The sequence below is a fragment of the Cyanistes caeruleus genome, chromosome 7, assembly GCF_971803275.1.
Source record: "Cyanistes caeruleus chromosome 7, bCyaCae1.hap1.1, whole genome shotgun sequence".
Taxonomy (NCBI): domain Eukaryota; kingdom Metazoa; phylum Chordata; class Aves; order Passeriformes; family Paridae; genus Cyanistes; species Cyanistes caeruleus.
This window is the reverse complement of record NC_141707.1, coordinates 13865055-13890680: the sequence shown is the minus strand read 5'-3', so window position 1 is coordinate 13890680 and position 25626 is coordinate 13865055. Positions and strand designations below refer to the sequence as shown.

The window sequence follows — 25626 nt, the reverse complement described above, 5'->3', positions numbered from 1 at the left end:
TGTTTAAGGAGAAGGCTCTTAACTTCCCTGCACAGGTCAGCTCTGCCAGCCTCTCCCTCTGCATCCTACAGGACACGTCTGCTGCAGTCAGGCACGACCTTCTGGCATCCCAGCAAAGTTCCTCATCATCTACTAGGAAACACCAAAAAATGAGACCCAGGTAACTGCACAGGTCTTTGAACCTGAGGTACCTTGTGTGAGCCTGCAGGAGGATGGCAAATGGCCTTCATGACATGCAGCCCAGCTCACAGCACACCACTGCCAGTGCAGAGCCCTTTGCAGGGATGTCCTACTCATGGTGGGAATGTGCTTCAGTTGCAAGAAGCCTTTGTGCCCCTTCAGCACAAAACTCCCACCATCAGTGTGATACACAGGCAATTTTACTGAAGCAAAGTGTAGTCATTGGTCCACACAGACTCCGCTGACCTGCAGCCTGTGCTCAAGCTATGCAGACTGGGGTTTCCACGTAGAACAATCTCTGAGGAAAAAAATGTATGTCATCTTGTCCTAAAGGATGAACTCAGATACCATTATATGAAGGGACCAGGAAAATTCTGTAACTGAAGCATTTTTGGGCAACTCTCCATGTAAGCATCAGCACAGCACAAGAGGAGCTTCCTCTGAGACAACGGTATGGGCTCCCTTAAATGGTGGAAGCAGTTTAGGCACTGGAAACAGCTCTAAATCCTTCCACATGATAAGTGAAACTCTTGAACTCTCTTGTATAACCTTTATTTTTTCCTTCCTAAAAGAAAATTCATTGACTTGAAAGAAGGATTACTAACTGAAAGACTTTAGATTTAGGCTATCAGGCAGAAATCCTTACTAATCTTGGCTAATCTTATGCCTGCTTAAATTCTGCTTTCAGAAGTTTCTGTCCAATCACTCACAAAACAACCTGTATTTGAAAGACAGAGTGATATCATTAATTACCTTTATCCCTCATCATCTCTCTGTCATCTGTCTTAAAGAAAAGCTTAACCCTGAGGTTAAAAGTTTATCTTGTACTTGGTAGTACACAGAGAACAGGGCTGCATGGGAAAGGCAAAGATCTGCACTGCATTCCTGGGGAGAAGTTTGGTTCCCTGCTCTGCTACAGACCTCAGGTCCCCATCAGCCAAATTCTGCACTGTCTCCATGTCCCTCGTGTGTCCAGGGAGCACACACTGCCCCACCTGATGGATGCAGGATGCACAAACATTGCAGCAGGATACAATACTGTTAAAATAATGACAGTCTCAGCCACAGGAGTCCAGAAGTCCCACAGGAGCTCTTCCAGGAAAAGAGGGCAAAACTCTCCCCTCCTTGCATGGGCACTACAAAAACGGTGCTTTTATGGCCTATTCCACTGCCATCTGGCACAAACCAAGCACTCAGCAGGGACCTCATGGGATTGAGGTGCCTTTTCCAAGATGAAGACATTCACTTGCTGAAGTACACGCGAGCTCAGAGGCTCTCACCCCGCTCTGGCATCCCCCCCGTGCATCATCCCCAGTGCTGAGCAGGGCAGGTGCCAGGCCCCACTGCCCCACTCTGTCTGTGCTCCAGGGCTGACCCTGCACCCTGGCAGGAGGCAGAGGCAGGGCTGTGCTCCACACTGAGTCTCTCTGGCAGACATAATCACACAGGCAACGGCCTTAAATCCCTGTCTGACGTCTCAGCCATTCTGGATGCCGTTAGAGGCAATTTTCTGTCCAGCCGCCGGTTTTAATGGGATGTGCGGTTAAACAGATTCATCCTTTCAGCTTCACTCTGCAGAGCCTTCACTCTCCAGCTGCTGCTGCTCCTGTCCCAGGGAATTTGAGTGCTCTTGGTGTTTCACTTTTGCAGGAAGGCACATTGCTCAGAGAAGCAGTTCTTGCCAAGAAAAGTGTATAATCTAGAAAGCCACCTGCTCAGCTTTTGTTCTTTGAACTCCTTACAATTAATTTCCCTTTCCCAGGAGAAGGTACAACTGTTTTCAGTGAAGCAGGAAAAATAGAGGATTCATGATATGCTATAAAAGGGAAAAGGTTAATTTGCCTCACTGTGGGGGCTGAAACAAGTTACGTGGGAAAGCAGAGACACCCTAGGACTCCCAGTGCTGACCTCACAAATTTCAGGAAACTGTCCTTGTGCCTACTGCAGTATCTTGCAGATTATTGTCATGTTCCCATCAGGCCACACTGCAATGTTAGTACCATACAAAACAAGATGTGTCACTTTAGCTTCCTGACAGGTCTCCATTTCCTCCCTGCGACTTTCTCCGTGATTTGCTACACAGGGTTCTCTCAGCTGGTCACCCCATGGCAGAGCCACAGTCCACCTCAGGCCCCAGTGCCCGAGACAGAGAGTACAAGGGCTGTGGGACTGAAAGCCACCCATTTTCCCTGTCCTTTGGTTTTGCAGATTTGCAAATTAATTTCATGACTCAATAATTTATTATGACAAAACTGTTCTTTGCAAACAGCAGCCACATGCAGACATCTGCCCCTATGTCTGCAGGGTCACCTGAATCCCCGCCAGCTTCCCTGGATTTTCTTGTTCAAAGAACCTGACAAATGACCATAGATATACACCACCTGACCTTGTACGAGAGTACACCTTCTGGCAAGTCACATGGCTGGCAGCCTCATGCCCAGAACTGCAGCTCCAGGCGGTGCTCAGGAGACTCCCTGCTCTCCCCATCAGGCTGAGATGCTGCTGTTTGTGCAGTTTCTCCAAGCTGGAGCCCCTTGGCCCCCTCTTGAGGAGCTCCCTGTGTTTGGAGGGTATCACACGTGGATGCACCTGAGCCTCTCCAGGATATGGCTCTGAGTATTGTCTGCGCTCTGCTCACCTACCAGAAAAAAGGGCAGATCTTAGAGCTATCTGCTCCCTTAGAAACTAGGGACACATGAGCAGTATTTTCCTTGCTGGACAGCTGGGATCCCAGAGGCTCCAAAATGTAAAGCTACCCCATAAAAATTCTTCACCAGGCCTAAGCCTCTTTTCCATACACATCATTAATAAATACTATTCAGTCAATTTTCACATCCAGATTCACACAAATAATGAGAGAAATCAAAACTGATACCATTTTGTCTTCATTAATGCTGTCATCTGACTCCACACTGGAGACTTTCACCTATCCTTGATTTGATGCCTGGTAGAAACATTTTTCCTGTGGATATTTGTGTTCCTTTGATGGTAATTATGACCTTTAAGCATTAACAAAAAAAAATCTCCAGGCAACAGCCTCCGTGCACAGTGTGTCACAGACCACGGTGTGAGTTTTCACATATCTCCTCAAGACCTGGAGGGGGCAATTCCAACTGAATCACAGCTACTGGTTAATTGCAATCACCTTGTTAAGAAATATCAAGTAAGAATCAGTAACCAAAAAAGACACACCTGGGTTTGCTGGTTCCCCCAGCATGCTGAATTGCAGGCAGTTACACACATGCTGCCTCTGCTCAGACCCTAAATACCAAAGCAGGCTTTCCAGAACCAAAGGATCATCTTCTGCTTGCCCTAAGGGGCATGAGCCTTGAAGCAAGGCCAAGCCAACCTCAAACACAGTTTGCAAACCAGTCTCATGGAGTCAGCATTTTCGGTTTACTCTGATGGCAATTCAATTCTGTAGTCAATTGCTTCCAAAATGTTTCAGCTGATCTGATAAAGGGGTACTGTGCCACATCATCAGCTGCCTGTTTCTGTACATCCCTAGATGGTTTTCTTGGTCAATGCATCAAATCCTTCAGAGTAACTCTGTTTCCACACCACAGTCTAAGAGCAGTCCTGAAACAGTGCTGCCACCCCTTCCCTCAGGAGTTCGGACAACATACTGCTTGCCATGGCAAGGCAGTGGGAAACTGGGATGGGTCTCACCAGGAATCAGCAGAGCAGTTTGTGTGGATAACCAGCTACTTACAGACAAGATACCAGCAAAATGTAGTCACAGCATCAGCAGGTGAAATTACAGCTTGGCTTTGTAGGAGCTGAGCCTCCTGTTGCTATGGTTGATCTGAGCCTCCTAAAAACAGCCTCACCAGGCAGTCTCTGAGGGAGCAGCCCCACACATCCCAGAGAAGGGTACCTGTGGCCACAGGCTGGGTTCCCAAAAGCATTTCCTTCTTGCTGCTCAGATTCCATAAAAACTAGAATCCATCAAGGAGCACAAAGAGAAGGAGCAAACCAGATGTCCAATGGCTTTGGAAACACCTTGTGGGAGGAAGGCTGCTGCAAACCAGCAAAGCATGGCTGAGTAAGGGCTGGTGAATCCTGAAGGCAGAGTGCATCAACACCAGCAAGCAATGCACTTGCCAATACTGGTATGTTCTTCAGTGCTGTTTCTGCTCCTCCAGCACACTGACTTTCCCTCTTGGGAGGACCCAGCAATGAAGCATAGCAGCAAACCATACTCTGCCCTCTTTGCCAGGTGCAGGAGGCAGCAGCAGCACTTGGCCTTTCCCCCATGCAGGGCACACTAATGCTGCAACTGCAAAACTCCCCTCTCCATCCATCAGCATCATAAATAATCACAGCAGCTCCTGCTCTCTGAACCATAATTTCTATCTTGCTTTTAATTACATTATGCGTAGCTGGTTCTCCAGACGCTATCTGAGGAAGCATACAAATAATTCATCTCTATTCTCCATTCTCCCCATATGTGCTTCCAAACAAACCAGATTAATCCTCTTTCTCCTACCTCAGTGGGAGTAATCCTTATAAAAATCCAAGTAATCCTTGGGTCAGGGACAGGACAAATTGCCATCGCACCTCCAGCCCTCCATGAGGTCTGTGCAAACTTCTGCTGGTGCAAACCAACCCTGCCGGTTACCAAATGCTCCCTGGCCAAATGGTCTTTCCTGCCACTGCAAGGGGGCTGATGGTTCCTCCTGGGCTCCCAGTGCTCCCCCATGCACAGCCCATGAGCACACTCAACATGCCACCTCCTCTCCAAGCACACTTCTGGCCTCAAGTATCACATTTGCTCCCCAATTATACTATATTCGTGTCTTTCTAAATGAGTGAGTCTCTGCAGTGAAACTTAACAGGAAAAAGAACTTCTAACATCATCTATAACTCAAATTTGCCTTTAGAATAATTAATTTTTCTTCCAGTTCCCAGAGGAGGATGGTGTGGACTGTGCACAGCAAACAGCTGTCAAACACAACACTGTCTCCTGTTCAAGATTTGTCTGCTGAGAATTTGATGTCTGCATGTTTTCTTGGAATTACTCCATGAATATTTTCTGCAAAAGCAATTTATTCATAAAGCATTTCAAGTAATCAAAAATAGTGTAACATCCTCATTTAGAACATGACCTGTTTGATCAGGGGCATGTTCACACAGTACTCTCTGTTGCAGAGGAACAGCTGGTGAGACAGCACTTGCATCACATTTCTGGCCGGGTCAGTGACATCTTGGTTACTGAACTCACAAAGCCCTCAAGATGATTTCAAAAAGGAAACATTTTTTCAGGGACTTGCTGTGGAAAGCAAATGCAAGACTGCTCTGCCTGAGACTGTTGCAAAGGCAACCTGCCAGGACTGTGCCAGAACAGTCTCAAAGAGCACTCGCACTTTGGATCCATGAAACGCATCCCAGCTGTGCTCCCCAGCTGCCTTTTGCTTGGTGTGGCAATTTGGAGACACCTTCACTGGTACAATGTTATGGAAACCAATGGATTTTCACGCTTACCTGGGCAGTGAGAGGGGCCAAAGAGAACCAAAGCCTGGTTTTATTGGAGGTGTGTTTCACCTACTGCTGCTGAGATATGAGCCAGGGCCACCATGCCCAGCCCCACAGTAAGTGGTGGAGCCTGAAGATCTGCTCCTGTGACCCCCTCACCTTTTTCTTCTGAAGCTTCCTGAATTAGTCCCCTGCCCGAGGCTGCTGTTGCCCTGTAGGACTGGGACCGATGCCAAGAAGGCTATGACCTAATGTTTTAGTCTGAACAGAGAGATGGAATATCACACAGGAAAGAGCTCTCTATGCATGCAATTATCTGATGATCTATTTTGGGAGATGAAGCTCAGAAAGAGGAACAAAACTTTCACCTTCTTTGCACTGGGGAGCTGCATTATCCCTTTAAAAACAGCGAACTAAATACATGAAAAATGATATAGAAAGCAGTGGAACAGCATGATGCTTTAAGTCATGCTGAGTTCAGGAAAGGGAGGGGAAAGGGGTCAAGTCCTGCTGGTCATGCCAGCTCATGAAATTTGGTAAAAACTAATCCTGCTGATTTAAGACTAATCAGGTCTGTGAAGAGCTGGACTAATTCAGCCTCTTCCCATGCCTCATGGCTGGATTCCTTCATGCATGTACATTAGCAGCAAAATCCAAGTGAAACCTCTGCATCCATCTTTTTCTCATGGCCCCCAGTGTCCCCCTCACAGGTACAGGTCACACTGTAGTCCTGTGCCCCATGGAAAGTGCTGCTGGGGCCTCTCTGAGCTGCCTGTCCCATCCTTGCTTGGGAAACCTGCAGGAATTCAACACCTTTGAGGTGGTTGCCCCTCTGCCACCCTTGACCAAAGGTGCACTTTGGAGTGAAACACAAGCACATGGAACAGACATCCCTGGAGGGACCAAGGCCCTTGGGAGTGGCAATTTCCACTCGTGCTGCCTCACCTGTGCTCACCAGCAGTGGAAGGATTTGGCAGACACTGGTGCTACAGTGCCTGGTTGTTCTCCTGAGAGCAAGAGCAAACTCAAAGGTTTTCCAGGAATGTGTAATTAATCTGTGCCTGGGAAGGAAAACATCATCAGTCTTATCTTACAGTTGAGAGAATGACAGAGAGAAAACCAATACTGTAAAGATGAAGGCAGAGAGAACCCTGGTACTCCTGTGCTCCCTTAGGGCAGACAGCTCCCCACACCAGTCCCTGAGAACTTCTCCAATTTCTAGTTGTTCAACTACGCTGTAAACAACTACAAACGCCTGTAACACCTTCCTGACGCAACTTCCATAGAAGTGATACAGATAATATCCACCCATTCACGTAGGATATCATGCAAATTGTACCAGCAGAGGGCCCAGAGACAGAGGCTGTGCCCCTGCAAGAAGCCAGGCACACCATGAAACACTCTCCAAAAAGGCCAGGCTCTCAGTCTCGTGTGTGTGTTTGTTGCTGATGCTGGATATGATTTTTCCATGTGCTCTCCCTCAAGGCTGAACTTTTATGATACCAGCTGCCACTTTATCATTCACTTCCACTCCCACTGACTTCAAAGGAGCTCAGAGGAAGGCCGGATTAGCTTTTGCTGCCAGCCCCTCCCTTGGTGCAGGAGGAAGGGTGGAGCTGCTTCAGATGCAGGGTTCTGGGTGCCAGCACCATGAATTGTCCCAACTGCCTGGGGCAGTCCAGGATGCCCCAAACTCTCTACTCCTGTATTTTGGCACAGAATACATGACCCTGGCATAGGACATGACATGAATGCTAAACATGGCATGAAAGGTGTGTGTGCATGCTATGGGATTTCCATCCAGCCACTTTGGGTGCATCCAGAGTGAGAGCTGTGCAGTACCCCCTGTACACAGAGCACAGAAAGAAAGACCTTCTCTCTGTAATTTCATGTTTGTTTGTTCCTAACATCAGAGAAGGTATTTTGCCAGCAGTTCCTGTACAGACATTAGGACAGGCTTTTTGACTGAGAAAATCAAAATATTTCTAGACTTAAATGAAGCACCAAGAGGTAAGCCACCCACCCTTCCTGAAGCAACCTCTCCCTTCTGAGAGGGATCTTTCCAAAGGCTGATCCTTTGCAGCTGATGGTGCTGGGGTTATGGTTTCCATCATCCCTAACTGTAAGTATTGAAGGCCAAGTGTTGTTTTTGTACAAACATAATCCAAGAGGGCAAAACTTGAACAGGCACACTCACACCATTTTTGTGGGCTTTATGCCTTGCCTGAAACATGAAAAACACTTCTCCAGACCTCAGTGAAGTCTGAATGCACACTCATAATCTAATTGAGAGATAAACAGAATGTTTAGGGATGGATCTGAACAAGTATGGCAAATTTTACTGAAATGGTATTTAAGGCACCTGAGTTACAACCTTTGCAATAACACAGCTGCTGTTAGAGGAGGACATTCTCTCAAGAAGCTTACCCATTCTACCCCAACTTTATCCAGGATCATGTGTTAAATCACTGCAAAATCATGGGTCAAAGTTGTTTCATAGCTTTACTCTCTCAGTAATGTGCAACATGAACATAATAGTGTTATTAAGAAGTCAAAAATAACTTAACACAATAGCTATATAAGATTTTTCCAACAATCAAACTTTCAGCAATTACTTTTTTTAAGTTCAGAAAATTAGCATATTTGTTAATCAAATTAATTTAAAAAGTAGCTTTTAAAAATAAAAGCAATGCTTTAAATAAATATAGTCTTTTTTATAACCATGAAACACTTAGTCCTGTTAAAGGTAACACAAATACTCCACTCAAGCACAGTACTTAAACGATTGAAATGAATGTTGTGAGCACATGTGGGCCGGACACCGGGAGGGACGAGGATGCATTGCTTCGGGACATTCTCTGTCTCCTTTCCACAGTGGCACAAAGAGGCAGCCAGTTCTCAGAACCACCCCAAACACGTGACATGTGTTAGGATATTTGTAGCTGCTGCACAAAAACTCTGGCACCCTGTTTCCCCCCAGGCTATTTCTCTACACTAAACCTGTAGCAGATCTTCAGCCCTGCTTTTACATCTCTAGCACAGCATAGTGAAAACATAAGGCCAGAGCCTGCTTGTTTCATCCAGCTGACTCCAACATCTATGAAGAAGGTGGCAAGCAAAGTCTGACCTCTCACACATCTTGTACTAAAGCTCACATTTTGTGAAATCTGGAAAATCTTCCTTTTAATACTGGCACCACTGGGTGTTTCAGAACAGCCTGAAGGTCACCTTCAGAGTTCATGACCACCAAAGGGTATTCACAGCTCTCCCCATAATTACAGGGCTGACTAGCTATGATCATTACTACTCAGGCTAATGCCTATCAGCAAAGACTGTAGCTGTCTTGCAGATCTACAAGGTAGCAATGTTTTTCTGGAATAAACTAAATTAGCTAGTTCTTATGTTAGTATGTGCTGTCTGGGCGTACCCTGAAGAGTAGTTTGCTAAATTCAGCAAAAAATACACCTCAAATCTACTGATAATCTACCTAGCAACTCTGACCATTTAATATCCTGTTTACTTGGCTGTAATTGCTTCACTAAAAATCACCTTCAGGGTCTGCAGCAAACCACCGGTTTTGTCCTCACAAGAACAGCCATCAGTGATATTTGTTGTGTTTTGTTTGTTTGTTTAAACAGCATAACAGTAATGTAACCTGTAAGTAAAATGATAAAAGCTGGAGAGTAAAATAAAGCCCAAAACTGACAGAAGTGCTCTCAATTTGTTTTGATCTTCAGAATGAACAGGCCTATTCAAAGATGACAAAGGAATAAATTAGCAAATGGCTAATGTAATGCGTGAAAGGGTGTCTACAGGATTTGCACGTGCGCACACACACGCACTTGCATACAGACAGCTTGGCTTCATTAGAAATCTCACTACCAGAGTTTAACTTGGATAAATTAACTGCATTAAAATACTGACATTGTGAGGATTTTAATACTATCACACCCTGTAGAGGGCACTCCTGTGTGAATTTTTAAATGGTTTAAAAAAATAGTTTTAGAGTTATTGAAATCTGTGACAAATGCAACAGCTCTGCCTCCCCTCACAGCCTCCCATTCTCATCTCCAGTATCCTTCTCCTGTATTGCCTCCAGGCACCGTTTTGCCTTGGCATCCGCCTGCCCGCTCCCAGTTTTGCTCAGTCCGCACGACAGGCACGCCAGCTGGATCTGCTTCATGTTCTCCAGGGCTTCGTTCTTGGCGTTCTTCAGGAGATCTCCTTGGCCCTGGGGATGCACAGACATGCAGGACAGAGTCAGGGATTGCACACATAGCTCAGGGCCAAAAGCAGCAATACTGCTTTCCTGCCCCTACATGTCCCAGGTCCCGTCTCAAATCAGCTCTGCCCCCTGGAAATGGGACTAAAGCCCCTCCTGCAGCTTGGTGCCAGCACAGTCAGGAAGGCAGCAGCCAGCACTGCACAGGGTAGGAAAGCTTCATGACTTCAATGTCACCACCCTTGGGAGGTAATTTTGGCCTGAATTGAAGGAGGCAGTGGGAGAAGGCATTTCTTCTTCCACGGTCAACAGCAAGGTCCTGCCAGGGCCAAGGCAGTGATGGCACATGGCACCCCTCTCCCCCATGCCACTGTTCCCTCCCTGCTCCCTGGCACCAGATCCCACATGGCAATGGCTGTGTGTTCCCAGCCAGGGGGGCCCCTTAGGAGCTGAGAGACCCTGATAACCCACCCCTCCCTGCACCTGGATTTGATACCCAGCCTTGGGCCCTCCTTGAGCAGAGCAGGCCAAGCTGTGCCCATATGAAACACATCATCCCACAGCACTCCAGTGAATCCTTCTGAACCATTTTGTTTGGCACCTTTCACAAGGCAAATAGGAATGAGACTTCATGAACAACATGCTGCTTCTATATCTTCTGAGAGCATGTAAACATGAGGCGACTAACAGGATGTCAATCCAATTTGTAACCATCAGGAAAAATGTGTTACATGAAATTTGTATTAAGGAGTTGGGGTTCATAAATGCCAAAATGAATATTTATGCAATATTGATATCTCAAGTGCCACGAAGCGACAAGATTCTGGAGCTACAGAATACAAATAAATAAAAGCCAGGAGATGTATCTGATTGCTAAAATTCAGTATTAGTAAGAACTTGAGCTCCTCTTCTCCTAATGTCACCCCAAGTACAGCGTGAAGTACAGCACATGCTGCAGCTGGTTATACTCATAAGGAATACCTCCACTAAGTGAAATGTCACATCCAGATGTCTGCCAGCCAACCTGATCTCCTGCAAATCACAGGTACCCTGATGGGCCTCACAGGGTACAAAAGCAGGACATGGGGCTCACTGGAGGGGACTGATCACTTGCCCCTCCTTGGGTTCTCAAAACAAATCAGATGTGTCGGATGAGTCACAGTGTGACACCTTCCAGCAATGGGAGCATCTCTGCTCTCCCTTTTCCCAGAGCTAAGAGGAAGCATTTATCCTACACTGATCAGCACAGTTCCCTTTTTGCCAGTGCCTGGCACTGCACTCACAGGGCCTGAACCCCTGTACACAATGTTCACAACCAAGAAACAATGGTGGCTTGCAAGGCTGCAGCATTGGTAAACACCACGTGGGTCACCACGTCATCCAGGGACGGCAGCCTGTGCCTGAGAACGTGATTGCCTCATCTCCGGGTGTCATGAATTTGTCCCTGCTGAACGATGCAAATCACCATCCAGATGCTGGGAATACAACTCAGTGTGAGAATAACAAAAAGCACTGGGACTGCGTGAGCAGCTTTGTGCTATTTGCTATGAAGCTCTTTAGAAGGGATTTGTGTCTCGGCAGCCTGACAGTTATGGGAATACACAGACAAAGAGCTTGGGATCCAGTCAGCAGGCGCAGCGTAAAAAAACAAAACAAGAATAATTTATGCAGCGGATATTTCTCGTAGCTGTGAGCTTGCTTTTATGTCAGAGGTTTTGTTTATGGTTAAAGATAGCAGGCAGGAATTCAAGAGCCCCAGAGCTGCCTGGAGCACCAAGCCCACCTTGGTGTCCCTCCCTGTCTGCAAATGGCACAGGAATAGCGACAGTGCTGTAGTGACAGGGACAACACCGCTACATAAGCAAAATATGTATCATTAGTGACATGATAATGTTATCAGAGTGTACCTCCTCCATACATCTTCCTTCCCTTCAAACTGCACAAAGGCAGTTTTAAATAGTTTGGGTTTAGGATGAAATACCCTGGCTGCTATTTCTTATGCACTCAGGACCAAGGACACTAAAGACTTCACCATCAAACAGAGAAAAATCAGTGTGACCATGCTTTGCAGCCTTAACTTCCCCAAGCCAACCTAGCACTGTGTGCTCATGTGCAAGAACAGAAAAATCCCCTTCGCGCAAGAAGCAACCCCTCTCCAGGGTGAGGGCAAAGCTTGGAAATGTTTCTCAGGGCGGCCCACAAACCATGTGTTTGTCCAGGGACTGAGACACACATGGACAGACACTATTTGGGATTAGATGCACCACTTGGAGGATGGCAGCCTGACTCTGCCCTTCCAAGACTCACATCCGAAGCCCCCAGAAGCCAAGGGACTTCACATCCCACGTGAAAGTGCCAAGCCACCCGCTCTCCCATATACATATTCTGATTTCACATTGGAGTAACCAGGCAATTCAGATTACAGATTTTGTCTGAGGCAATGCACAACATGTCTTCAGGTTCCAAGAAGAAACACGTGCCTCCTGAGCATACTTCCAATATTTTAAAGATATTCTTATTTTACAGTGATCTAAAAACAGAAGTGGACTTACCAAAATAGTGCAATTCCATTCATGTACAGACCAACTGATTTATGTCTTAGTCTCCTTGTGTTTTTTATTTTTAAACAGCTGGTTCATTTGAGCAAGAGGAAAAAGCAAACATTATTTTGAATTATCTGTCATGAGAAAATTAATGATAAACTAGCCCTCTCTGACAGAGCTGTCATAATTTTAAAAAAAAAATCTGTGTGCATGCTCCGTTTGAAAAGCCATCTGTTTGCTTTGAAAAACTGGCTGTGAGCATAATCCACTTAAGAAGAATGTCGGCAAAATTGTGTCAACACCTTAACAAACTAAATACTGGATAGAATCTAGAGTAAACTTTACAAGCATGATTGCATTGAAACAACCTTCATAAACCGGTCATTGTGATCATCTCTGTGCACTGAACCATCCTGCTTGCCCTTACAAACAAAGCATCTCTCTTTCAGACAAGGGGAGACCATGAGAGTCCACTTGAGCATCTCTCCATCTATCTCCCTTCTGCTACTGGTATCATCAGCCTTTCTGAAAATAAATACTTGTGAGAAAGTTTGAACTCAGCATTTGGCAGGACAGTGAATTAAGCCAGGAAAGACCCATCAAGTGTTCTAACAAAAACTGATCAAGGGGTCCATTTTCATTTAGCCTTAGGGAACATAAAAAGTCAGGTTTCACACACCTAACTACACTGAACTGCAGAGCCTCAGCACAAATTAACATTACAGGACAAATAATGCAGCTTGTCAAGCAACTGCAAGATTATAAGCCTTTACCTTGACAGGTTAATACTGCTTAGAAAACCCATAATCTGACATGGTTTTAAATATTGTTCTGTTTCCGTGACTAGCCATGAAAGGCTTTAAGAAGCACAAGCAGCTCTAGACAGACACTAGCAATGGCTGTAAATGGGAGAAATTCCATATAATTGTAGGTTCAGTTGTTTTTTTCCATATCAAATACCAAAGTTTTTATGAGTCAAGATGACAGCTCTATATCCAACAGCAACCCGCTCTGGAGCTGGGGAAATGAAAGCTGGGTTAGGTGAATGGCACCATTTTGTTTTCAACGTCACAATATTATTTCTTTTATATACACTGCATGTATATTTCCACCATTATATTATATTTATATTAAATATAAATATATGGGCATGTACACTAACAATTACTATTTCTATGCTTTCTAGGAAACACCCTGCAACACACAGGCCAGGAGGTGGGCACCCCCACCCTGGGGACCCCAGTCATGGCACTGGCAGCACCCTCAGCCTCTGTGTTGGCAGCTCCCATGCCAGCACCAGGGGCTGCAGGAGGACCCTGAAGGCCCAGCAGGAGGGAATTGCAGTGACTGGTGCCCCACACGAGCACCTTGCACTGCTCAGGGTGAAGCAGAAAATCCCATGCTGAGCAATGGGGATTTCCTGGCGTTCCAAACTGGCTGTGTTTCCAGGGAAGCTGAAGCAGTAGCTGTGAAAGCCATTTTCTAATCTGCTGCTTGCTAAAGCAGACAGTTGCTTATCTCCTGAGCAGACACATTCTCTGATAGCACATTATGGGAGCTTTTCTTGACAATCCTCAAGGGCTGAGTAAATACAAACAAATAATGGAGGTCTTAACACCATCCTACATCATGCTCGTGATATTATTGTTATTTTTTAACTTATTCTCAAGGAATCAAGCTCTCTCATTACTATTTAATCACAAAGTAAAATCTCCAGAGGCTGCCAGTGGATGCCAGTGGGTGGTTGAAAAAGCCAGACACAGTCAAATAAAACAGCCGCAAGCACAACACCACTCCACATTTCAGAGGCAACACAGGCATGGTAACAGCAGTGAAAATCTGTGCCAAGGGACTCCAAATGCTGGAGAGCTGCTCTCACATTGGGATACTCTGCATGGAGGCAGCATTTATTGCAAGGGGTGCATTTTCAAAGTAGGACTAATTCTGTTTAATATTAATAAGGAGGCACACAATTAAATGATCGCATATGGCTTTGAAAATGTAATCTTGAGTAGGAAATCATTAATGAAAAGATTAGACTGTTATGTTAAACTTATTACAAAAAGCAGATATTTTTCCATGCCTCCTTCAAAGTTAAATGTGGGAACAATTGATTTGAATTTGATTATTATACATTCACATTTCAGAACAGACAACTCCAACAACATAGTGTTGCTGAATCAATGCAGACTGTAAAAACCCACCCTTTTCATTGTTGCAGATAGCTTGTCAACAGTTTTGCTTTATTGTCTGTGACAGAGATCATAATGCACATGTTGGCATGAAAAATTACTGTACACAAAGATTAGACACAAAGCTATAATCACTCCTCACACCCTGAAAAATAAAGGATTACAAAAATGATTACACCACAGGAAAAGCAGGGTCCAAATGTTACTTGTCAGTTTATCTTTAAACCCTTGCACAGCAGAAATTCACTTCCTGCCAGCAAAATAAAAAGGCCACAAATATAAAAGATGGCACTTAAATGGCATTCCTTGTACTACTGGTGTATCATTTAAGGGGCACAGCTTCTCGCTTACCCATTGTAAACCAAATGCAAGAGCTTGTTTCTACCTGGCTGAACCAACAATAACTTTGACATTGAGTAAATCAGGCGATCCGACCGAGTGCTCGCTGGGGCCTGAGTCATCACATTTTGCAGGGTGTGCTGGTGATTTCAGATATCAAACTGAGCATCTCCTCCTGGCATATCAGCATGTTACTGACAGCCAGAGACCTTCTCTCCCATTTCCCAAAGTGGGGTCTAGCAAAAATTTGCAAGGAAACAACTGAGAATCAATTATATCACATAGAGAACAGATCCGAGATGTATGGAAAAGAAAACATCCAGCGAGGGAAAGGCAGTCACCATTGTATATAAAGTATTAAATCTCTGTAAGCAAGAGCAGCAAAGCATAACTACTGCGAAACAGATCATTGTGTGCAGTTTTGATAGACAAACCAAATGAAATGATTGAAGGTTGTGTCAAGCAACAAGGTCAGAGCTCTAGGGCTGATCTGCTCAATGCACTGCAGCCAGCAGCTAGAATGCCTAGGAGAACAAGGCTGAGGATGATGACAAAGAGGAGAAGCTGGATAGTTAACAGGAACAGTCTCTTACAAATTCTGTATCTAACCCAAATTATTCCTCATGTCATCTTTTCTCCATTCACTTCATGAATCAGCCACATGGATGCTGGCTCCAGGCTTTCCTGCCTGTCTCTCACTGCACGGGGGGCTGAGCAAGTAGAAACCCAAGCTCCTTTTTCCAGGAAAAGCACTGGGAAGCACATATCCAGCCCTGACTGCTCTGTATGTCCCAACTCCTTACTCAGGGAAAAGAAAAATCCTGTTTGCACCTGATACTTGCATGAGTCTCAAAACCAAAACCACACCTGCAAGAAGCACTCAAGGCCTTGAGGGCACTCACTTCCTTGCCAAGACACTCAGCCCTAAGGTGATGCATCCCAGTCAGCAGCTTCCCGGCAGCAGCACCTAACCTAAGGACAACTGCTGGGACAAGAGCTAAGGAGCAACCATCTCTGCAAATACCATTTACAAAGCACAGTATCTTCTTCAGTGCATCCAGTTGTAAGGGACAAGAGGACAACACCAGCATTACTCCAGGTGGCTGGGAAAATTCACAAGGCAACTCCAAAACAATCTGGTCCCATAGCAAAGCAGGTCTCTTAGTAATTCAAGGGAAAGTGGGCAGGAATGTGGATTATGGCACTTGCACAAAGCCCATTCAGCCATGAATGGCTTGTTGCAGTGGATCAGCCTGGTCCTCTTTGAGACACAAATCTCTCTAGGGGTTCAGATACCATAGCAAAGGGACACAGAGAAAGTTAATAAAAATTAGTAAATACATTATAATAAATAGACTGAATGAATAAATTAACAATGAGCAAAGTCAGCAGAAATTAGAATGGCCCCAAGTTGTAACTCAGACCAAATGTTCACCTCACTTGTGGCTCAAATGGCATTACACGCCATGCGCTGTGCACACCCCGTGGATTCGTGACTGCAGGTGGGTAGCCAGACCCAGGGATGGAGCCTGATGTTAACCATGTAAATGTGGTGTGTTAAAAACAACATTCACATTACCTGAAAACCACATCTCTCTCACTTTAATTACTTTTATTTAAACTCCTGAACTAGACCAATCTGACAGTTGTTCAATATTAGGCCATCCCACACAAAACCCAAAACTTTTACACTGATTTAATTTGCCATTTGCATCCCACCCCAAAGGTCTGCATTGGAGAGGATGACTTAAAGGGATTTACAGAGCTGCTCTGCATGAGCCTGGTTAGTTTTCTAAGAGGCTGGTGACAGTTCATTGAGCAGCCAAGCAGTCAATCCCAGAGCACATGGTATGACATAAATGGTTGGGAAGAGGGAACACTGTCCTATCTTTGCTGGTATGGCACTCCTTACTATAAATGCCCACACCATTTCTTTCCTTCTTTTCCAGCTGTTGGAAGGGTGCAGTTAAAATCTAAATGGTTGTGCTGGATACCAAGAGACAGCCACCACTCCACCACACTGGGCAAGGCTGCCCGGTTATTACAAAACTGCTGGTCCACCACTTTCATATTCCCAAATTATGTGACACAGCCAAACACAACCCTGAGAGCAGCCTGGGAGGTGGAAATGAACAAACAAGGACAACCTCAATGAGAACAGTCAGGCAATTACCAAAGAAGCAAATAGTTAGAAAACCCTCTGATTCTGGCCACTGGCCTTGCCAGCATGAGGATATCACTCGTGTGATACGTGCAGCCATGGCAACTTAGGAAGGAGGGTCTGTATTTGTAATTCTCTTACAGGATTTGCCTAACAAGACAAAGGTGAAGGACATACATGGCTAGCTTGCTCTCAGACTCAGTTGTGTGCCCCACCAAACCCTTGATCAAAGCATGACAAGGAATTAACACCAAGCACTTGTATGAACACCTAAGTAGCAAAAGCACTCATGCTACAGCCTTCCCCATTGATCTTTAAAAAGAGCTTTTCACTGAAATCCAGGGGTTCTTGCAAGTCAATTGCACTGTATGGCTACTAATTTATTCCTTTGAGAAGTAATTTTATGTATAAAAAGAGTGGGCTTTTATTTCTATTTTTTAAATAAATGCCTATGCTTCCATCTCACATGGGCATTTAAATTATATTATGTTATATCAGGCTGTCAAAAGCAATGAATGTGAGCATTGACTGTAACTGTGCTGCAGCAGGAATTTGCTTTCAGAAATAATGCCATTAATTTGATGTTAGCCATGTGCTGAGCAGTTCAGCTGCCTGTGTGTCTCTCAGGCACTACATCAGACAGTTCACAAGCACAGCCACAAATGTATGGACTCTTGCCGCCAACCCCTCCGTGCTAGGAACCTTTTTTTTCTGGTGATAAGTTTAAAATCACAGGATTGGCTGGAAGCCCAGGAGTGCACAAGTAATACTACGAAAACCCCACATCTCTGAAGAAATCTGGGCACTGTTTATTTTTGATACACAGCCATGAAATGAAAATTGAAGCTGTATGTCCAGGCACTCATGTTTTAGTTCTCTTTTCATCACAAAACCCAGTTTCTCACATGTACCAGTACCAGCACTAACTGGTAACTCCAGTAAGGTCTAGAGTCCCAGGAAAAGAAAACAAGGCGAAGAAACATGAGGCAGAAAGCGCACAATTTTTTTTGCATTTGATTTTTCTGAGTAAAAGGACCAGCTGCAGGAAAAGAGATGTTTTGCACCTAATGAAAGACCTGTGAAAGGCAGCCCCCAAGCAAAACATTTGGCTGGCACCCCTTGCTCCCTTAGTGCTCTCTGTGCTGGCTCTCAGATCCACAGGCTGCAAGTACACAGTTAACATCAAAATCATGCCTTTCATCGCAGTGCAGCCAGCAAAACGTCCCTTACATTCATCAGAACCTGGAAAGGGTTTAGTGGCCAACTCTGAGCTGACTCTGCTTTGACTGAAGACAACACGTACCTGTGCTGGTTTGGGTTTTTTTGGAGGGAGGGAGCATTGCTGCAATGTCACACAGTCACTGTTCTCCTTTGAAGTGCTGAAGATACACCAGCTAAAAAAATACCTACAGCTGTGCTTAACGCTAACTGAAATCATCTAATCAGAAATCAAATCTGAAATCAAATTGTGCCAGTCAGAGCAGAGTGTTTGTGGACAGAGCATGCTCAGCATTGCTCCCACATGCAGCAGCTAAGGCTCTGCTCCTTTCTGCCCGCCACAAGCACTAGTGCCTTAGCAAATATGTGTTTTGCAAATCCTGCTGCTGCAGTGGCTGCTGGCCAACACCACCAGCTGACTGCACCATGGGAATCTGCAGAAGCCATCCAAGCTCCCTATTCCTACTGCCCTGGGCGGGACATGACACCCCCCTCCCTTCATGCTGGGAGCTGTGGGCAGCCAGTTTCTAACAAGTTCACAAGCAGCACAGGCCACAAACAACTTCATGCTGAAGCAGAAAGCTTTAAGCTGAGACCAAAGCCTCCAAATCACACAAAGGGTTAAGTGCCAAAAGGGAAAAATAGCACAAACCGCTAACTAATAGGAGGGAACAGGTTTTTATAGGATCCCTGAGCAAATGCTCTGGTTCTCCTCGCCCCTGTCCAGGGATCAGCCCTGTGCATTTTGGTGCCCTGCAGCCAAAGGCAGGTTTTGCTGGTGGGACTGGACAGTGAGCTCAGTAAAAGCTGAGCTGTGCCACCCTGTCTGCTCATGCTCTGCCAGCCAGTGGTCAGAGAGGCTCCTGTGGGCACAGCCACGGGGCTCACATGCTAACAGGGACTGTTTCTCCTGGGAGAACCCCAACCCTGCCTTCCCAGTGCAGATGCAAAATCAAGCACAAGCAGGAGCGGATAGGGTTATTTTTGTAAGCAGAACACTGACTGACCCAGCAGGCAGAGAGCTACTGAAAGGAAGCAACTGAGAGGGGAGGAGAAACTCAGCAGGGGCCAGAAACAGGCCTGGGTGGAAGTGAGAAATCTCTTTTTCTGTTTTCTAGAAGGACGGGAATGGAAATACACAGCAAACTGAGTGAGCCAAGCACAAAAATTAGTGGTGCAGGATAGGGGTAGTGTTCATTTACAAATTCATTGCCCCAAAATGTCAGTGGGGAAAACTGAGCAAGCATAATTTACAACCCATTACAATACTATCCCACAGAAAATACAAGGTTTTTCAGCCAAACTGAACTCAATTTTTATGCCATTATTACAGATGGCTGCAGTAATACCTCCACAATTACTGGGGAGGGTTGGAGAAGATGAGTTTAGACTACCCAGCATCACAGCACTGAGCTGCCCAGAAGGAAACTGTCCTGCTGCTGCTGGCAGCCTCCAGTCTCAGCCCATTTATCCCAGACTGCTAAACTGGGCCACTCGAGCTGTCCAACTACCACCACCATCAATGCCTGAAAAGGTAAAAACACTTTTTGGAGTGCTTTTCTGTGCCTACGTGTGGCTCAGCTCCTCCCCGCTGCTACATACACCAGCATCCCTAGGTCACCACCCGATGGAGTGGGAACCCAGGGAACAGAGAGAGAACTTAACTGCAATTATCACCTCTATTATTACTATTCAGAGCAATCACAGCCTATCAGTCAGGCTCTTCCTGCCAATACCAGACCTAAGTCTTATCTGTAACACAGAGGGTACTGGAGAAAAGAGCTACTAAATAGGCGTTTTTAACTTACTCCTCTAAGTCCTACTGCTCTCATGTAATAGCCTTTCTGACGTCAGAAATGCCATCTTTTTCTTTTGTGATCTAAAAATAAATAGCAGCTGCCTCAGCACATGAATCACTGGTTTTGTCTTCACTTTTCTCCACAAATGGATCCCACCTGTACCTGAGGAAATGACCCGTAAGAAAGCGTCCTTTATCTCCCGCAATTCGTATGACCCAGGTAAAAGAAGACTGCAGCTGTTAAAAATACAAGACTGCAGTTTCCCCATCCATTGTTCCTACAGTAAAGCTTACTTCCACCCACAAGTACTTGGGCCTCTGATTTCCCTAGCTCCTGTCCAAGGTTTTTAAAATGCCTGCCACATTTAGGGCTTATAGGGTCTGCCATATGATCCACGGGAGAAAAACTGCAGAGCACATGACTGGTCTTCCTGAACACCCACAACTTTCACGTAATGCAGTTTGTGGCTTTTCACTGTTCCAGCCCTCGCTGCAGACCCATATTTCCAATAATCACACATGTAAACACAGAAGTCTTTACTCAACAGCCTTCTACTGCTAGTGGCTCCAGACAACAAAAATGAATCAATACCACCATTGAGTTAAAGAGCATTTTACTTTAACCACAACCCTCAGAATATGCAGTGGTGTGGATGAACACTTTTCAGTGTCAGGAGGCAGTAATGGAATCTAGACTGGCACAATGAAACAGGGAAGGTCGTGCCAGAAAATCACTCCCTGCTGGATTCAGAGTTCGGCTCCCATGACTCATATACTCACACAAGTTACAGAAGTCAAAGGTCTCAGCTAACAATTGCATTATGGACATTCTGACACAGGGAGAGAGGATTTCTATCAATGCTTGGGAGGGAGAAGGTGAGGACTTGGCATTCACACAGACATGCCAGCCCCCAGCTTCAACCAAGCACAAGGGCCAGGTACTGCTCCATTATAAAATATATGCCTGGATTTCACCGAGGGCACTGACTGCGCCAGGGAAAATCCAAACACCATCCTAGCAACTTGCAGAGGAGGAAGTTCCAATCCAACCAGCAGCTTTCATCGCCTCCTGAGCTCCCCCGAGGAACTATCTTAAATTAGATACCCGTTCCCCCACAGGGAGCAGGTTTTGTATATGCTGGCACATAATTCACACAACAAAAGGGGCAGTCAGCTTGTCATCATTTGTAAGCTCTGGGACACCGTATGTGATCTGCTGACAGGAGCTGTAAGGAGCTCCAAATATACCACAGGAGTAATTTTTAAGATGTTAAACATCTTACCACACACCATTCAAACACAACTGTTTCAGGTGAGTACCAGCTACAGCTCCCAGGGAATGTCACAGAACAGATTTAACAATAAGCAAATGCTGGTAAAAAGTAATATACAAGCAATTCACTCTTAATGCTCTTGCCGTGTGCAAATCAATGCCATTGTCTCTCCCTGACACTCAACAAATTCAGGAAGTAGCTGTGGGTGGAGGCTCCCTCATGGAAACCCACCATGGATGCCTTAGAAGCGGAGCCCTCTGCTCCCTGTGGCCTTCAGTGGCATGAACAAACATCCAGGCAAGGTAGTGTGGGCCACTCACCCAGTGCCACTCAAGGCAGCAAAGGCTCCCAGCACTCCCACAGCACTGCCTCACTGCCTGAGCCGTGTGGGCAGGGCTGTCAGCTTGGCTTGGGTTACACTGCAATCCAGAACACCTGACAGAGGGAGCTGGTCCTTTTCTCTTGTTCTTTGTTAGTACAGCCATTGACAGACAGAAGCAAGAAATGTGTGAATTTCTGCAGAAACTCGTACTTTCATTACAGCCTTCTTCATTCCTCTGAACAAGGTCACACTGTCAGATTGGCACAAACTAGATTCCCAATTTCCATGTCTTCCAGGTTGTGTTAATTAACTCCGCTGCAAGTACAGCAGCCTTTTGATATCTATGTCTCAGATAAAAATGTCACCGCTGCAGGGGAGGGAGGGTGTGGTGGCAGAAGTTGCCCAAGTTCCTATGCCACCTGCAGTTTCTGCCTGCACTGTCTCTTCCTGAGAGCGCTCAGTAAGAACTGACCCAGTTTTTATACCCAAGCAAGCCTTCTTGGCTTGGGGTACCACTTATCCATCCACGTTTCCTTCACGCCACCCCTCCTCTTCCCGCTGCCTCCCCTTAATAGTGACAACTTTCCAGCACAGTTCTGCAGTTCTGCCCAAGCACATATATGCAGGAGTAACTACTTTTCCTCAAAAGATGAAGATCTTCAAGAAACTTGTAACCCTACGTGCTGATTTTTCAAATAACCTCTTAGGTGATAATCTTGTTGCCGCTCAAAACAGCTTTCAGAGAACAAACTCTTCTTTGTATTTCACCTGAACATTATTAATTTCCAGTTGCAGAGTCTTTGGATGGAATGACACACCCCCTCAGGAGAAGTTGGCCTTTACACCCTCGCAAAAAAATCCCTGCCAGGCTGGAGAGAAGAGCGATGTGAGCAGCATGGATGGGGCGCAGGCTGTGATGGGTCTGCCCCAAAGGCACAAGCACAGTAGTGCCAGGTCACAAACAAGCCACCCCAGGGCAAAGGTGGCACAAAATATGGAGGAATAATTCACAGAAACTGCATCTTGAAGGACAACATTGGAGCCATGCAGAGCTTAGTCTAAATCAAGGTGAGGGGTCACAAGTAGTTTGCTCCCCACACTGGCATGATTTAGATGATATAACTGGGACAATGCAGAGAGAATGGGATTTGAGGCTGAGGAGAAGAAACAGTAAAGACTGAGATGACATGAGGCACAGAGAGGTAATGGAGTTAGGACAGACAACCAAGCAGAGGGCTTCACTGAGGTGTCAGCCTACACAAGAGAGAGAGCTGGGCATCTGTTTGGCTCTTCAAACGTCTTGACAAGCCTGCACTTGTGAAGTGATACTAAAAGTGGTTTTCTATGCACAGCACCTCAGTGTGTCAAGCCCTTGGCTGGGCTCAAAGCCCACGCTGCTGCGTGGCCCTGGTACAAGGGGTACCAGGCACAGTGACCCCTGGGCCCATGTGGGTCCCTGTGCCTGGACAGATAAACACAGACTCTGCTTGATTTGAATGTCTGGACAATCATTCCAGACTTGCCAGTCAGTGAAACCAGTGAGTGAAACACTCCTGCTGTGACACTATTCAACAAAACCCCAGCAATAAATGATTAACAGGGGACAAAGTCTCTTTTCTTTGTCAGGCTATCCTGGGACTTCATGCCCTTCAGAAACTCACAGGATCATGAAAGACATCATCAAGATCTGTGAACCCTGGTAATCTTTGCTCTCTGCTTAGTCTCTGCTACTGCCAGCAGTTGGTACTTGAAGACTTAAGATTGCCTGGGTGGCCTTCATGTGTATTTTAAACACACGCAAATATTTAGCTTGTTCTAAATCCAACTCGTGTCTCGGAATTTTCCTTGGCCAAGAAAACAGAGACCTTGTCAGAAACACCATTAGGGCTTCAAAAACTCGCAGGGAACAGCCAGGTACCCAGAGAGGTTATGCTGTACTTGTTGAGACCTCTCACTACATCCTCCCTGGAGCAATGCTCTGGCAGCATGGCTGAGGGCCAAGAATAACAGTATATTCCAGCTGATTAACTAGTACTCTTGATGGACTGGGATTACACTCCTTTTACCCTAATACACATGGTGAAGCAACTTGAGAAGTTTCCACCACCAGATACAACTGACCAAATCTACAAAGACTGTCTGTTAAAGAGCTCTGGTTCCTGCCTTTGGGCTTGGGCAAAACAAACAAAAACCAGTGCATTCACCATTTATGGAAGAGGCCTTTATCAACCAAATGAGTAGAGAACAGCACTCTGCTAGGTACAAGAAAGATCTGCCTATCCTGTCTAATAATCACATGGTTTGGTTTCCGTGGTTTACAAAATACACTAATCAAAACAGCTTGGCATGTGAAGCACAACACTAAACACCACCTTGTTTTGTAACTCAAGATCATTCAAAGGACTCTAAATCCCCTATCCCAGAAAAATCTTGCAACACCTCCACATGCAGAAGAGCCCTGGAGCATGTCCTGAGAGCCAGGAGCACAGCCTTTGCCCTGGAACCAGCCCTGAAGCTGGGAGCCTCCACTGTGCTCACCACTGCATTCAGAGTATACAAAGGGTCTGGGAACAAGTTGTGCTCCCATGTGGCTCCTCCAGACTCTCAGATTCAATAAAAAAAAACCTAAATCTACCTCCTCTCTCATCTTTCCTTCTACTTTTAAATTAACTTCTTCAAAGTAAGCAGGTTGGTATTTAGGACTAAATGGATGTTGACCTTGATGGCCCCTGTCACCTTGTCTTTAGCACTCTCAGAAAGACAACTATTTTTTATTAATTTTCTCCTTTTTGTCCTTCAGTTCATGTGTAAGAGACCAAGCTGATCTAGTCACTGTGTGAATCATTAGAACAGCTCTGCATTTCCTCACATGTTTGTAAAATCTGCCACTCAATCACACACTGACTGGCTCAGACAATCTCCATTGTAGCTCAGCACATCTTGACACAAGGCAGCAGATCCTTCAGAAGTAGCCAGGGCACACAGACTGAAGAGGTTTAAAACCTGCTCTTAGTTCCAAAGTTTGAACTGTATTAGCAAAGCAAATGCAAACAATGTGAGAACTAGAGAGCAGGAAAGACATTTAGTCTCACTGGGAAAAAAGCTTTTGGGGTAAAACATATTCAAAGCACATTTATCTAGATCTGGGTATGAGTAGCCACAGGTGAGTTGATACAGAATAACACAGTGAGTCCAGCACTTAAAGGCAGGCATGAAAACTCCAAGCCACACAAGCCACTTCTGCCTACTGCTCTTACTGGACTATCACTGTCAGGAGATGACAGCAAATCACAATAATTTCTCTCTGTGAATTTCACACTATGGCTTATATTCCATCTATTTTTGAAGTTTCACAAATTGAGCACCAATGTGCTTATGTCCACAGTGGTATGCTGGGAAGAGGAGGGAAGATATGGTATCAGGAATTTTTGGGGGTCAGAGGAAAGCCTGACATTTACAGTGAATAAAATACATGGTACATAGAATACAGCAGCTTTATGGGGACTCATGAATCCATCATACTCTCACTTGAGATCTAGATAGTGTAAATTGTCATGCAAATCCTTTAGCAACAATTATATAATATGTGGTAGAATATATTGTTACCATTGTGCTTAACTACCAATAAGATTCCTAAGATTCTGTTTTGGTACTCTGTTGTCCACTCTGCAGCACGCCAAGGAACAAAGCCATGCCTCTTGCATGCTTCTAACTGCAGGAAAAAGGACTGATATGAAAAGATCCATATAAATGTCTCAAGATCTTATGATACTGTACAGTATCCATTCAAAAACACCTCCATAGTGCACTATAACAATCCTTAAATTAAGGCTGGGAATGGACCTAGTTCTTCCAAAGATCATCAGAAACTCTGTGTTTAAGGTGCTTTAGAATATCAATCA

The 25626-nt window shown here is 45.3% G+C and overlaps 1 protein-coding gene and 2 long non-coding RNA genes across 3 annotated transcripts in view; 2 read left to right on the top strand and 1 right to left on the bottom strand.

Annotated features, from left to right (window-relative positions):
• Positions 1-69: 69 nt before the first annotated feature.
• Positions 70-5259, top strand: LOC111931968 (uncharacterized). The gene is made up of 2 exons (XR_002865862.2): positions 70-160; positions 5085-5259. It is a non-coding gene; the product is annotated as an uncharacterized LOC111931968 (long non-coding RNA).
• Positions 5260-8138: 2879 nt separating this feature from the next.
• The window catches only part of PLCL1 (phospholipase C like 1 (inactive)), a 179502-nt gene continuing 162014 nt past the window's right edge, over positions 8139-25626 (bottom strand). Inside the window, exon 6 of the mRNA XM_086897064.1 lies at positions 8139-9886. Coding sequence (XP_086753190.1) covers positions 9704-9886 — 183 coding nt within the window. The 3' untranslated portion in view covers positions 8139-9703. The remainder of the gene's footprint in view (positions 9887-25626) is intronic.
• LOC147652202 (uncharacterized) lies at positions 17198-24358 on the top strand. The gene is made up of 2 exons (XR_015289137.1): positions 17198-19864; positions 22514-24358. It is a non-coding gene; the product is annotated as an uncharacterized LOC147652202 (long non-coding RNA).